Source organism: Pleurodeles waltl, chromosome 2_1 (assembly GCF_031143425.1).
Source record: "Pleurodeles waltl isolate 20211129_DDA chromosome 2_1, aPleWal1.hap1.20221129, whole genome shotgun sequence".
NCBI lineage: Eukaryota > Metazoa > Chordata > Amphibia > Caudata > Salamandridae > Pleurodeles > Pleurodeles waltl.
Window position 1 is genome coordinate 303,965,374 of NC_090438.1, and position 16,352 is coordinate 303,981,725.

Here is a 16,352-nt window from a genome sequence, read left to right on the forward strand (position 1 = left end):
ATATCAGTCCACTTCCACTATGTAAGACCAGACTCTGTAACATTGGTGTACTCGTACAGATGGCTCAGATGTCTGAAACAACATAGGCCCTTAATGCAGTAATTGATATAGTCCTAACATTTAAGATTCTGTTCCTTCTGGAGTATGGCTCTAATAAGTGTGATCAATCTAAAAACGTTTGCGATTTTACTTTTTTATTTGGAACGTTTAAGCACCCCTAGTTTGATCACCTAAGGTTGTAGTCTGGCATATTGTGGACAAGTCCAATTTTCTGATGTTACAGAGCCATATCACATGCAAAATAGAACAAAACACTGCTCATAATTATAATGGTGCACATTTGAGGCCACCTTGCAGGGTTGTGATTTGACAGAAATGCCTCTCCTTTAGAAAGCATGGGAGTTTCTGATGGTGATGGTGAACTTGAATGGTAAAAAAGGCATTTTTCATCTCGATTGAGGCTAGAAAATCCCCTTTGAGGATGAAGGTAGGTGTATCCTCATGGAAATACCTTGAATCTTGAAATATTAATTGAAGCTACAGTGACCGAAATTTGGATACCAATGTTGTCAGGTGGAGAGGTCCTTAACACAAGTCCTACACTGTCATCATCCAATACTCTGTGTGAGTCACAATCACTTTGATTGGAAGGTGCTGTATTAATTTGTCGATGGACTTTTTGATAATATTTGTCATTGTCAATATTATCAACATCATTGTCATAAACATCCACATCACATTCTTCATTATGAGTCAGAGGCTTTTGAGAAGTAAAAGTCATTTGAAATGCTGTGCAAACTGGGTCTTATGGCTGCATTCCTGGGAAGGCAGGAGAGCTTGAGGAGAAAAATGCAGGGCAGAAAATTAACAGTAATCTGCTAAGAACGTAACATGTCTACCTGAACCGGAATTCTGGGCTGACACAGCTGAGAGCTATTTCTATTGATAAATATGATAGAAGGGCATGGCAAATTGGTAAGCAAGATTATTTGAAGGAACTGTAAAACCTGGGGCTTTTTAAAACACTTTTTTGGGATAGTGGACTTAGGCTCAACTGGTATACCATAACAGCATTAGACTATTTTTTGATTGCCCCTTCAGAAATGCAATAATGACATTTAAACTTACTGTCAGTGCAGTAAAACACACAATGTGAGAATGCAAATATATTTGGAGAATGAAAAGGGTACCAAAAAAGGAACAGCAATACATTTCTTCTATAAAAAAATTTAATTGGTCATAATTTGAATAATCACATTTACATTGTATTGCATGCGTATGCTGCAATATGATAATGGTCCATAAACAAAGATATGTACTGACTTTTTTAGAATCTGGATCGTTGTAAGTCAGGTATCCTGGAGGAAGGTTGGCCGAAACTGATAACTGTTGCTCAGAAGAAACAATTCTGCCATCCCTCAACAATGGAATCCAGGCATAGCCAACTGCACAAATACAAAATTCATAAGAATTATGTCACCTATGCAGCTTCAAAGATCTCATTTCTCACAAGCTACATTTTCAATATGTATTTTTATATAATCACATTGAGATATGCTCAAGTGGCCATACACATTATCAGTCTCAGCAATGAGGCAGTATGTTGATTTGGCGAACATGATAATTGTATAAAAGCAGCAACTGTTGAAAATTTTTAATTTTTCTTCTAAGTGCTTGCAAACACCAAGTAAAAACATGTATTATGCTGCATTACAGATGTCTATTGGTGATGCAGTTAACAGATGCATGCAATTCCCTTAGCCGAATCTCCAAATCAGCCCTGTATTCTTTGTAGCAGGTCACTACCACCAGCAAACATGTCATAGCTTAGGTTGCATAACCACTCATGCTAAGAATGTGGGTGGGATCTAAGGTTTGCACTTTATTGTAGCATAGTGAACTTATTTTTAGGGGAGGTGATTTGGATGTACAGTAAGTGACATTATTGTTAGCACATTACAGAAGAACCACTCTTTTCTGTAGGTTGTGTATATACCTTATTTTTGTGATTTATATACCACAGCCTATTATTGCGGAAGGATCTACAACACAGTTATTGCGTTCTGTCTAAAATTTCAAAAAGCCAGTGTAGAGAATAAGCTCACAGTTCCATTGCTACATTTAGGACATTACCACCTCTTGAAATACTAAGACGCCAAAGACTTTGAAAAGTAACTTTTAAATTATTCTACTCCTCTGTTAATGATTGACCCCTCTAGTGTACCCAAGCGCTCCTTAAATATGTTCCTTGTTTGTGGGTAGTGACATATTTTCACTCCAGGAACAGGGCACAGCAACGTCCCTGCATCTATATAATTGTGAGAGCCTTGTTAGAGCTAGATCTTAGCCAATCACTAGTCTTACAAACAAGACAGACCTTCACAGGTAATCCAGCATACTTGGCCATGTTATGGCATATTGTAAAGACGCCAGGGTGTATTCAAGTATAAAGATATAAAGTAACCGCATCCTGTGAGGTATTGTCAAAATCAGGCTTGGATTTGGGTGGTGCCTCATCCCCTGCAAGACGGTACAAACTGCTTTATACCTGTAGAGCTTGATAAAAATTATCCTATCTATATTTAAAAGCTGGTACAATGTTATTTTGTCAGGTTAGCAGTCGCGTACCACAAGCTAGCAGGATTGTATAAAAGCAGGTCTGGCCCTACCAAGTTTGTTGCACCATGAGCAAGGAATGCCACTGAGACAAATGTGCATGTCATGCTGGCTTCGTTCTTGGCTCATCCACATGACGTGCACACTGTGAGGTCTTTGAACCTGCACTGTGTCTGAGAGTCCAGTGGACAAAAAATGAAACCCCTGGTATCTTAATAAGAGCTGGGGGCAAATGCCAAGTAAATCCCAAAGCCATTTTCCTGCTTTTAAATGTATGGCATGTACAAGCATGACAGCTGCATTGTGTTAGTGACCAGCAATGTGGGGACAGTAGTAAAACAACATGGTAAATCACTCATTTTAATGCCCATCTGTCTTACTTCACACACAGGAGTATGTACAGGAAAGCAGACGAGGTGTCAATGAAGGACACATGCAGGCTGTCTCTTTAACTTCAAGTAAAGTATTTGGAAAACTGAAGTCATACCATCTCGGGTAACAGGTCAACACAGTAAATGTAAAATGAGCAACTCCTCTCTTAGTATAGATCCTGCAATGTTGAGCAAATTGGGGGAGGAGGAAAAGGAAATATGAAAAATTCTGCATATTGTTAAATGAAAAGAGCCTACTGCCCTGAAAAGAAATAGTAATATCAAATATTTATTTATTTGATGGTGCAGAAAAAACTACAGAGATTTAAGAATAAAGCAAGATTACCGTCAGGACAGAAAGGAAACACTAGATTTTTATAGGAGACGTGCAAATCTGAAATCTGTTCTTCTGAAAGCTGGCACTGCGCCCACTTAGACTTTTTCACTTTCTTCTGGTACTCATCTCTTTTTCCCTGCTATGGCACAGTTTTGAAATTGTTAATGCCCATTGTTTCCAAATTCTAGTTGTAACTGTTGCTATTCACTATTTAGGTTGTGTATTTTGGGTAATGATCAACATGCATTGCGTTTCTGTAAAGTATCCACTATACCTCTCTGCATAGCTGATATTCCATATGTAGGCGTTTGTATGGATTTTATGCCTGATGGAAAATAGCAATGCTGCTGCTCATTTTGACATGAGCTTTGTGTGTGAGTAATGTTACCACTTTCTCAGGACAAAATGAACATTCATTCAATTTTCGATATTCAGTAAGTAAACGGAGTTTGTAGCTAAATAAAAATGCATGTAAAATCATTAGTATTTGTCTGCTTCTGTTTGATTCAATAATTATTTACAAATAACTTAGTCAGCTTTAAATTACTTTTTAGGAAATCTCGTTTTGTGTTTGCTGTTTCCAGAATGAAATACCAGATACCAGGGAAGCTTACATTACTGCTATCAGCAGTCCTGACTGGCAGCTAGATACCCGAACTGCTGCTGCTTGTACTGTAAATTGTGTCTCATTCCTAAACAAATAATAGTTTCTCACATCCATCGTCCCAGGTATACGGGTTTAGGGTGTTTGAAATGTCTAACTATTTCCCCATAAACGTTGTGTGATGGCAGGGCCCCACCTCTACTTATATACCCAGGTGGGGATTTGGGGAAGAAGGGAGAGAAGGCAAGGAAGTACAGGTAAGAATAAAAAGAAACAGAACATACAGAGAAGTGTAAATATGGAGAAGATATAGGCAAGGAAAAGACTGCGAGAGCAACAAATAAAAGAGTAATCAGGAAAGTAGTATAGGTGATATTTTTTTAAAGTGCTACGGGTCCCCTTGACCAGTGAGATATTGGAAGGGAGAGGCTAATTAATGTTGACTCGAAAGAGGTGAAGTGATGGTGAGTAAAGATGCAGTTGATTCTAGTGAGGATGAACAGAGGGTGGAGTGACTGATGGTGATCAGATAAGTTGGATGGTACTTAAAGATGGGCATTGGTGAGCAAACTTGTTCTAGATACAATGTATATGTTTCGATGTCCCTGGAAAGCAAACCCTCATCTCTTACTTTGACTTGGCTCTCCCTCAATCTCTATTTAAACGCATTAACTAAACTGCCTCAATTGTGGACACAGCAAAACCTGTTCAAACATTGTGGGCTGGACTACAAAAAATATTTGACTGGAGCTTTTTCATGTCTATAGTAGTAAGTTAAGTCTGTGCTGGGAGAAGATACATTTTACAGCCATATTAGGCAGGTTTCTGGAGATGGTAAAGTGTGTCATGAATGTATTTTTTGCATATTTGTTGTGTAGTATTTTGTTTGGTGTTATTGCAATGTGAAGTTGTTGAATTGTGTTTCAGTTGTCGTGCGGTATTGTTTATTGGCTGTTTATTGGCTGTTTTGTTGTGGCATACCCTACTATGTGTTAATTGTGCGTGTGTGGTGTCGTTGCTCTGTGTATGTTACTAAGTTTTATTCTTTAATTTAACAAATGCTGCTACATTTCCAGGCCAAAGCAATACGTTGCTTTAATGTTTCCATGGCACTGAGCCACTTACCTCCTGAGGTAGTAAAATAGCACCGTGCCAACTCCTCAGCTATTGAAAAAACACTCAGCCCAAAACAAGGCCTTAATCTGGCACTTGCAGCGCTCACACTGTGAGACCCGGCCGTGGTACGCCTCAGCAGTATATCTGATCCCTAAGCATGTGCACACGCCCACCGTTGAGGATTTTGTGTTACACAACCGTCCACTTGAAAAGCCGAGCTTATATTTTTGCAAGTATAAACCAGCTGTGCTATTTCTTTTGCCGTGCTTAAAATTATAGGTTGTATTTATGTTTCACAACATGCCCTTTAAAATAGAGACTGCTATGCGCTGAAGAACATCGGCCTAGTGATGCAGACAACGAAAACCCATAAAAAATGGAACATGGATAATTGTGGTGTAGTGATGATGTTTACAGCCACAGGACCTCGAGGGAAGAGGCAACTACATTTTTATCCAAAGTGCAGTCTGCAAAGACCCCTCTCGTTGGTATACGATTATATGTAGTTCGTTTAACAGCTTGAACTCGTGAACTCTGACATTCATGCCGTATATTAGAGTGCAGGCTCTACAGCAGTCTCTCTTCCTGTGTAAGATGACATATTAAAGTGCAGCCTCAAAGTCCGCCTCCTGGGCTGGAGTTGGTAAAGTGCAGTGTGTGTCTGCCTCTTCTCATTCTCTGTTGCACAGACGTGCACCGCACATCTGTACCGCAGCATCTCCTCACGAAGTAGTCTTTAAAGCAGCCTCGCTCTGTACACCAGCATCTCCTCTATTTGACACAGAGCACTTTGGATAGCAGCTCTTCTATATTTGATCCTCTGCAGCCTACGTTCTGCAGCCCTTCTTTGTTTGTTATTGAAGTGCAATCTGTAGAAGAGCAGCTATCGTCCCTCGCATTGAAATAAAGTGCAGTTTGTATAACAGCCCCTCGTCATCCCTTCTAGCGTCATCTCTGTTCAACAGCTTCTCTCTGACCCGCAGAGGAGTGCAGACTGCATAGCCGCCTTTATCATACCACGTCAGTGCAGTCTGTAAACCGCGTTTTATGCACCATCTTGTCTTAGACAAAGGCCAGTGAAGCTACATCCTACCCTCGCAGCGCGCCTTCTCTTCGAGCTATATTTAAGTGAAGCATGAGGAGGAGCCTCATATGCATATACATCTATGAGAGATTATCGATAAATGTGCGTACACCTAACACTAACTAGTTTGATATGCTTATGGTTAATGTATTTTCCCAGGCGGAGAATTCCTTCTGTTTTAGCTCACAGAAATATGGTAGAGGTGGATTGTTTCTGACACCCAATTTATTCCTGCCTGCATAGCACCAAAACTAAGAGCACACATTTGGTGTGAAACTACTGCCAATGTTGATAGTTGGAAAGGTGCAACTCTCTGATTGTTTGAATCTGAGATCAGTCGTGTGTGCCTACAGATGCAATGTTGAATGCAACTAAGCTCAGCTATGATTTGTAATGTTGTAAATGTTGTATTATTTGTGACCCACTTTTTTTCTCTGTATCTATTCCTCCTTCTGACTGCTAGCGATTTCCAACCAGCCTCAATGCTTCATTTCACAATGTCTGTATATTTCCACATAGTAGTGTAACTTTTGTTTACATTCCCTACCCTACAATAAATTAACGGCACTGCCACAAAAATGTAATCCATCACTGACGACTCATATAATCACACTGATGCACTAAAATCTCATTTTTGATGGTAATTTCTGTGGCCTTCATCCTGTCCTTGTGGTTGTTAGTACTACTGCAGTGAGCAATACCTTTCAGTGAGTAGCTCACCGCATATTGTCCCATAACAGATAGATCAGTTTATCATGCTGTCTGGGCAATTACACGTTCTTGATACTTCTCCATAATAATACACCATAGTGTTGGTTGACTGTACTTTGTTCCAGGTCAAATGTATTTGTGGCATCCTGTTCACCTCTACTAAACATGCTTCATTGTGCAGTGACAATTAATTGAAAAGGTATAGATGGCTTATCCCATGCCTTCAAATTTGGATCATAATAGTTATGTACGCAGCACGTTTTCTACTGTACAATATTAGACGAAGGATATTCTGACACGCTCTCGTTCAATGTAAAGCTAGTATGTGCACATTTTTAGCACTAACCTACTGCCACCTATGTTTTCTAGCATGTAATCAATTAGCTGCATTCAAACAGTAGATGTTAGTGCAAGTCTCTTCCCTCAATAGTCCTGGAGGAGCAACCACTACTTCTGGCTTACCACTTTACTGTGGGAGTAATCCTGGACTGTTCCAGATTTGCTCCTGCAATTAAGGAGTAATTCAGAAGTGCCACAAGAGTAAGTCAAAGGAAAATATTTGTGAATGGGTCTCTTAGTTTGTTATCAAGACCTCCAATATGATCAACACCATAATCATGGTGCTCCCAGAGAAACCTACTAAAAATCATACCTGGCGTTTCAACTGTCTCGTGCTTCTTTGTTGTCCCTTTTGTGTTAATGTCACAGCTGATATGGTAGAAGCTGAACAGCAGATGATGTCTTGTATGAAGATGAATGGGAAGCTCAATTTTTATCTGAAATGGTATAACAACATTCATATTATTTTTTTCTATGAAAAGGACGACAGAAACTTTAACGTAATGATCAATCATTCAAAATTAAGCCAGCTGGGAACTGTTGCAGAAATGTGTGCATTTATTATTTGGAATATAGTTATCTCCATTGGATAGATTTCAAAGTATTGGAGGATAAATGTAGGAGAAATATAGCATCTTAAAAACACTCATGACAGGCATGGAATGTCGCTATGTTACCAAAGAGCTTGTATGGCTAGATGTGGTCTCTCATTTCCATTTTCAGCTCCTGTTCTTTAGACATTTGTGTTATGAATGATCGCATCATAACCACATGCTTGCAGGCTGCTAAATGTAATGAACTGCCAATGTGAAAAAGACACATCTTCTCTTTCTATTTTTTAGCACAAATTTAAAAATGTAAACATATTTTAGTAATTTATTCATATTTGTATTTATTTAATGTTTTTTAAAGCACTGCTAAGAACGTTTGGGTAGCCTCCAAGTTCTTAAGTTTATGTAAAGATTGATGGGAAGAAGGAAGAAGATCTGCATAACATTAAAATGTAGAACATATGGAAATCAGGAAATGTCCGAACTTCTGGGCGCACAAAATCTCCATGTTCACAAGTATACTAAAATGCAAATCCCAAATTTGCGCTCAACAGTATATCTAAAATTTAAGGACACCTCGTTTCATCACTCGTGCTTCTTTTTAAAACTATTCTGCTTCTGTAGTCGAATAAGGAATGTCAATTTTAAAAGGGACAAGTCAACACTCATCATTAACATTTTAGAAACTCTAGTAGGGCAATGCGTTGTGCCAAATCAGAGTAAATGGGTGATCATAAACCAGTCTTCCTATACGTGCCATGTACACAGCAGGAATATATAGTGATAGTACAGAAATTGTGGCACAAAAAAGAGTGCAATATTTCTTTTCAAAACGATAGTGAATCGAGCATATGAAATATTTAAATGAATAAATAAAAAAACTTTGATCTCAATTCATCATTTTTCACCCACCATGCCACCAGTTTGGACCCCGACATATGCAAATCAGCCCTTTTCGTCATAGGAACCATCCAGCCTGAACTGCAAGGCCAGGTCCTCCCTGAACTGGAACACAAGCAATCCAGGACCAGGTTCACTCTTGTTATGGATATGTAGCTTGGTTCCAGTGGCAAAGTGAGCCCGAGACCCATGTCACTGTTTTGCATACTTATTGTGTTACCCTAAATGGGACAGCTAAGCCCAGACTTTGGTCCGGTGTACACTGTGTCACTGGAACCAAGCTCTACCCAGCTGATGAGCCCATAAGCGGTCCTGGGTTGCCTATGTTCTGATTCAAGGAGGCCCTGGTTTGGCAATTTGGTATGGACTGTCCCTATTGGGGCAGGGTCAAGACTGATTTGCTTATAGTTAGGTCCAAACTGTGGTGACATGGTGTACAGAATAACCATGGATTAGGATGCAGCCTAGAGTGAACGCCAGTGGCCAAAATTAATTCAAGCATCCCATCCATCACATTTCTGTATACTTGAGTATTTCTGCAAGTGCGAGTTGATGTGAAATCCCACATACTTGAAGGTTTAAGGTATTCACTAAACCCTTGTATCACTACACATCATTCTACAAGTATATTGCAACCACTACAGTAATATGTGTTTTATATGTATTATATATGACGTATTCTATGTTTTATTTTTATCAGTACCTTTTATTTTTGTCAATAACTTGATCAAGTTCCATCGATCCTATGCACACCCTGAATTAATTTTTTTATTCATTTATTATTTTCTTCTTCAATGTAATTGTAGCCATGCCATTTTTGGTGTAATTTAACTTTTTTTAAATGTATTATCACTAGCATAGCCCTAACACTTATACTTGGAATTTAAACAATTTAATTTAATAGCATAATCTTAAATGTTAAATATACTTTCTTATTTATAATGAATCTTATTTAATATCCTAAACCTAACTTTTTGTAGTATTTATTTACGTCATAATTATTTTTGAATGTAAATGCTTAAACGTAATCTTTAAAAATATATAATTAATTTAGTGTTGATTTAATGTAATATTCTAACCTAAAACTTTGTATATTTTTACTTAATTATGAGATCGTAAAAAATTATCTTTAAATATATTTAATTACTTTAGAATTAATTTGCTAACCTAAAACTAACCTTGAATACGTCATTAACTGAGAATTAATTTAATAACTTACTCCATCTGTTAGATAGACTGACTTTATTTTTAAATAATTTAACCTAATTGTCTAACCCTAACCTTTAAATATATTCAATTATATTTATTGTCGTTTAACAACCAACGCCTAATATTTACAGTTAATTTATTTAATTTATTCTACAATTGTATTTATGTAATGAAGTGTTATTTTATATTTAGCAATTAAGTAATACAATTGTTTTTTTATTTGTTTTAAATGTATCCTATAATTGTGTTACATGCCTTTGAAGAAGGCTGTGAGCGATATAATATTCCATGATGTAGTGGTCTACATGATGGAGTTCTGTTGTACAAGTGGTTACTACCAGCAGGAAGGAAGTTACTTATATGGGAAAATCTCCACTTTTAATGAGTGTGTAGGGGAAAGAATTTCTCCACAAAGGAAATATGGTTTCCCCATGAAGACAAAATAATTCAGTGCACAAATACATGTTTCGATCATATTAAGGCACACAGATATTCAACAACCAAACATATATAGGCATACTCATGGAACTCTTCATCTGGTGTAGATGTTCAGAAGTATTCTCTGAGAATACCATGAAACTTGCCATTTGCTCCAAACACACGGTAAGCCTGCAGGAGCACCTTTCCAACTCACATAGCCAGTGCTTTGTGAGTAGGATTTTAAATGCTTTTTACTATTCACATTACAGGGCTATAAAGATCCTTACAATGAAGTGGCCATTATAAGTCATGCAGATCCTTGCATTTAAGTGGCCTTTATGTGTTTTGCAGAGAACTACACTAATCAATTCAATCTAGTAATAAATAAAAAATGGACTATACCAAAATTATTGCTAAGGAGGTCTGCGAATGCCAATGAAAATATAATTTATAAGAAGCAGCCAGTACAAATGTGGCTTCTAAGCAAGCTCACTTAATATAAAAGCAAACTCAGAGTCTAAGGGATTTAGTGCATATTTGTTTAAGCCTTTGTACTCTATTTACAGCACACTTGCACGCTGCCCAACATTTAAAGGTCCATGCTATTTTAATGAATTGTTAAAGTAATGCAACTTCCATATGCGTTTTAATTCCTAAAATACTGAACACAATCTTTGCATTGTAAATAGTGCACAAATGAATTGCACAAGGTAAAGTTCAGTGGTAAAATTGCAGCAGTGTCCAATTTTACTGCTAAAAAAGTAGGCCACTGAGAATGGTGTAAAAGTACAGAACCTTTTCAGATCTCATACATATAGGTCTACCCACAATATTGAGGCAATGGCTTATGTGGGCCATTTTCACCTCACTAAAACTCCTAGGCATAAGTATGCGCACGTGGACACTCAGGGATTGGTGAAGTGAACACAGCTACAAAAAATGCATCATATAAATGTGAATCCAGTTGGCTAAATGCACGCAGAGCTGCCCAGGTATACCCATCTGCCTATGAGTGTAGTTTATGGAGAAGTGGTTGTACAATAGCACTCCAGTCTAAATTCCACTCCACCTTGCTGCATTTAGTGGGATTTGCTCAGTAATAATGGATGTTGTTGGTTTCAGACAAGCACAGCATCTCATTATTCACAATTACCACCCATACTAACAACAGCACTGCTGAACCAGTATTAAAATATGCTAAAGCTCTTGAAGTGCAATTAATTCCTCTCTCATTCACACACTCCATAGGACTAGGATCAAAATCAGGGCCTTTGTCAATATGGCTGTACCTCATCGTAGAATTCTGGATTTTGGTTATGATGTAGGACGACAGCGTATGCACTTGACGTAAAAATGGGTCCTCCTGCTTTGCCATAAATACACTGAAAAGAAGCACAAATACACAGAAGTTGACACCTTCAAATACACAGAAGTTGACACATTCAAAATGAATGACAGTGTGACTGGGCAGAAAAGAAATATACGTTTGTAGTGAATTTTTAGTTTAGTTAACAGTGTTACTTAGAGTGTTGTTCAGGGCGTACTGCAATTAAATAACTTATTGGCCTTCAGCAAGGTCCCTACATTGTTCTGCGGACATGATTCAGTAGGTAGGTGGAGTTCATAAAGATTTTGCTCTAACTTACTCCTGGAGAGGTCCAAGCTTACTCCTGGACTTCACTGGTAAAGGAGTCGCACCTACTTACATCAAAATATTTCTGATTTGAGCTGTCTCCTTGCAGACTCCCAAACTGCCTTACCTACTCATGAGCAATTAACCCTGTCAATAACTTGTATCTACATTTAGCATTAGGGGCATGCATTCATTGTAAATTGAACAGGAAAATACAATAAGCATTTGCTATGCAATAGGTCTTGTATTTACTTGAGTTAGAACTATTGGCACTGTAAATTCATAACTGGACTTTAAATTGATCAACCCTGTCTCATAATTTCATCTTTTCCTGCCATATAATTCCAGTGGCCCTGCATATAACTATAGCACTTCCATTTTCCTTCTTCCTCTGTCTGCAGCAAAAAATGTAAATGTTGCCATTTAGCATCCTAATTTAAGTCTGCCATGCTAATTCCAATGGAATACCACTTTCACCACTCTACCATCAGAGTTGCTGGCTGGCTAACACAATTCACCTAAAAAAACACAAGACAGCCACAGAGGCGAAATAAACTAGAAGGGTTACACAAACATATAAAGAGTGTTCAAATGGTCATCGTGTAATAAGGATGTTAAATTGACCTGAATCATGGTCATAATTGTAATAAGAAGAGATTATAAAAACATATAAAATTATCATATAAACCTTTTTCAGAAATAAACTTTTGGCATTAGACTGTAATGTTCAAAACAGCTACTCATGAAAATGGGGCAGGAGCTTTATTAACTATTGTATACTTAGTTGATGCCTACTGCGCTACTATGAGTATTCCCCTTCTTTAGGGGGCATTTCCTTTATTAATGGAAAAGCCTCCCCCACTTACCTGTGGCACGCTTCATCATTGGCTAGTCCAACCCACCGGGTTCAGATGATACTGACCTGACGGTCTCAACCGTAACTCCATGGGAGAACTAGCTCCTCCAGGAGTATTGAGATCTAGATAAATTGCCTACTGGTCAGTAGGGTACCATTGTGGTAAAAAAAAACTTTAAAGTTAAAACTATCTCAATATCAATCAAAGGATTATCTTTATTCAGGATGATATTGGGTAGGATTAAAACCAGTTTGCTCCCTTCTATACAATGGGGCACCTGGGTGTTTAGTGGATCTATGATGGATCCCTATACCCTTTTCAAATTCCCAACATGTTTCGGCTGTCGTAGAGGTACTTGCTAGGAAACTTAGTTCTGAAAGCATGGGTCCTCCAGCCTTCTTCAAGGCAAAATGTATTCTGCTTCCTACTGTCTATTGCGTGCCTGTTATTTCTAGTATGCATAAGGTAAGACTAAATCCTACATGTGTCCTCTAAGCGTCTCCTGAAGATTAGATGACAAAGGGAGGTTGCCCAGGTAGGTTTGTATGTCATACGGTATCCATTAGTGTTAACTCAACACCCAATGTGAATCACACATAGTGAATGAAAACACTGCACACAGTGTACATTATTGGTGTAAGGATATTCCCTTTATACCCCTTGTTCACTGGTAACTCATGTTTACTTAATGTACCTTACCTCTTCATGCATCTAAACTCTTTGTACTTAACCTGCAACTGTCAGGGGAGGGCTTCATCAGTCTCTAGATGGGGGATGGTTTCCCTTATTGTCACACACTGGAAAGTTGGAACATTTCCCTTAGTATCCAATCATAATTACAAATCTGGGACCAGTCTATTTCCCATAATTTGGCAATTTCGATTATTAACACATTCGCTTCTGTTGGCTCACTTTCTGGGTAAAATCTCTATCTGATCCTTCTGTATCTTTTGTTGCCTCATATTCTTGCCTAATATGCAATGACTTTCTGATACTGTATTCTTTTATGCTATATTAGACCCTTCATGAACCTACTTGGACCACCTACATTTCCATCAGCCAATAACCCTCATCTCCCTCATCTGACGCAGCAGGTGCGTAGGTCACCCCATCTCCTACCTGGCAGCAAACACATGGAACAATCTACTCCTTAATCTCCAGGCCTCCCTGTCTCTTCTGGAGCTCTAAAAGACCCTGAAGACCTGGCTTTGCACTAATCAACTCGCCCTTGCCAGTGCCTGGTTACTGGACAAGAAACGCTCTACAAATCTACTGACAGACTGATTGATTGGTTGATTGAGGTACTTCAAACTGCAAATCAGCATCAGCCTCACTCTAAAGGGAACCCTTGCATAATGACCACCACGACTGTGAAACAACTTCAGCAGCCTCATCTTGGACTTTATAACCCCCTTCAACATTACCTCCAGGGACTTCATACTACTGGGCAATCTTAATTTCCTCTTAGAGGGCAGAATTGCCCCCTTCTCCACAGCCCCCCTCAAAAGCCTGGACAACATTGGACTCACCCAGCTTGTCACAGACCCAACACGCATTGCAATAGTGATTTCTGAAAACGTTTATCATTAAAAAAGCAGAGCAAATTAACAGAATGTCTACATGATAATGCACTAACATATATAATGCCAGAAGTAGGAAGAGTGTAACATCCAATGTAGGACAAGGAAAGTTGGATCCATGCCAGATATTTCACAATTTCTACCTATCATGTAAAAGGGTTCCACTTAGAGCAATTGTATTTACATTTATCATACATAGAAATCCTGAAAAGATGCCATAGATGGGGCCGTCATGAACCTTTGTGGGAGAACAATGCAACAAGGTGGTATCCAGCACTTTACATAAATAAACAAAATAAGTGTATTAAAAAGTTGTTAGGGTATGCCTTCCAGCCTGCAGTACAGCCACAAAGGAGTGTTCCAGTTGCCCCAGATAAATACTTAAAAAGTCAGATTATGGATAGTTGGTGGTAAATGTCCCGGAGCCATGGATAGATGGTGGCTTTGTTGATTGTCCCACTGGAATATATAAGATTAACAACACATAAAGAATGCCAAACCTTTAAAGCGCGTGCCTCATTCTCATCGGAGTCCCTGAATTCTACACAGACAGCAATGTTTCTTGCCTGAAGGGAAACAACAGAAATTCATGTAACGTGGCAGGCAGCTCCCATAACATTGTATATATTACATTGCTCCAATTTCCTGGTATTCTTACCTTGGCAAATGTTTTTTGGTTGTCATATTTTAAATGCATGGGATAGACATACAGGTGGTTCTTGTAAACAGTGAATGGGTAGCAATATTTTGTTGCCTCCGGTACAAACTCTTCGACTTCAACTGCAAGGGTTTCTGCATTATTTTCAAAGGGCTTTATAGGCACGTACGATGAAGTTAAAGAATCTGGATATTAAAAAATGATATTCATTATGAGGTACTTTCATAGGCTAACCTAATATGTTATAATCAAGACCCCTGTAATCAATTTGACTCCTGGCAATAGCTTTTTTTGTGTAAATACCGATTTCATGTTTTTTTCTGTACAAAACATTAACTAGCTGCTCCATAGTTTACATATTTCATCATCAAAAGTTAGCGAATCATTTTCCCTTGTTGGCTGCTGTATTCAGGAATTAACAAAGGTGACATTTATATCCAGATGGTGTAATGTTGCCAACTAATGGAGAAACCATAATTAAAGATAATTTAAGCAAGGTAGAAGTAATCATTCATTTTTCTCATGAAATTGCTTTGTTACACAGTTCATGCCAATTCATGTTCACCTTACTTTTTTTCCTACTGGAGCAGTTACTTCAAGAATGGACTAAAAACTCAGAAGTATACCTACCTTTCTTCTTTTTAATTTAAGGTAGGATGTTTTGCACCTTACAATGATTCCTGGTAAGACACGTAATGACCTTGATATTAAGCTTCTTGTCTTGAAAACATAGCAAACATACACAAAAAGAACAAAGATGTGGCTTTAGTTGCAAGGCGGGTATTTATTTCCCTTTAATGGAGCAAAGTACGTCTTAGACTATTTTGTATTAGGAGGTAGAGTAAACATTAGGCCCATTTGGCTGACATGTCCAAGCTGTCCATGCAAGCTTCTTGGAGGTCTAACTGGGGTCTTTTTCAAACATGCCACTTCGGAAGAGCACTGGACCTTTCAACAAGGTTCTAAAACTTAAATCATTTCTATAAGTAAGGAAGGAGTCTTGTGGCAAAAACCAGGAGCCCTTTCCAGCAGCCATGCTCAAGCTGTGCATGCAGGCTTCCTAGAGGACTAACTGGCGGACTCATCTGAGCTTTCTACCTCAGACGTGCTAGTGGGGCCCTGCAGACCTTCTGGAACTCTGCAGAGTCCAGTGGAACACCCGTGGGTGCGGATGAAGCCCAATTCTGCAGGGACAAAGGGTTTCACCCTGGATATACGTGGCAGTCTCTTTGAGCTGTAACCAAAAGTCCCATGCAGCGTTGTTGAATGGGAGGAGCATGTAAGCCACTGCTGGCCTGAGGAGTTAGCCTAAGGAGGCTAACTAACTTCTGGGTAAACCATCCTAGAGTCTAGCTCCAAGGGACTC

General features: G+C 38.6%; 1 protein-coding gene across 2 annotated transcripts in view; it reads right to left on the bottom strand.

Moving 5' to 3' along the window:
• DOCK11 (dedicator of cytokinesis 11) overlaps window positions 1–16,352 on the bottom strand; it is a 1,108,606-nt gene that overhangs the window by 627,285 nt on the left and 464,969 nt on the right. For both annotated transcript variants that reach the window (XM_069212535.1, XM_069212533.1), the window contains exons 17-21: window positions 14,987–15,171; window positions 14,829–14,894; window positions 11,548–11,640; window positions 7,492–7,615; window positions 1,324–1,445 (exon numbers count right to left, since the gene is read on the bottom strand). In XM_069212535.1, coding sequence (XP_069068636.1) covers window positions 1,324–1,445; window positions 7,492–7,615; window positions 11,548–11,640; window positions 14,829–14,894; window positions 14,987–15,171 — 590 coding nt within the window. The remainder of the gene's footprint in view (window positions 1–1,323; window positions 1,446–7,491; window positions 7,616–11,547; window positions 11,641–14,828; window positions 14,895–14,986; window positions 15,172–16,352) is intronic.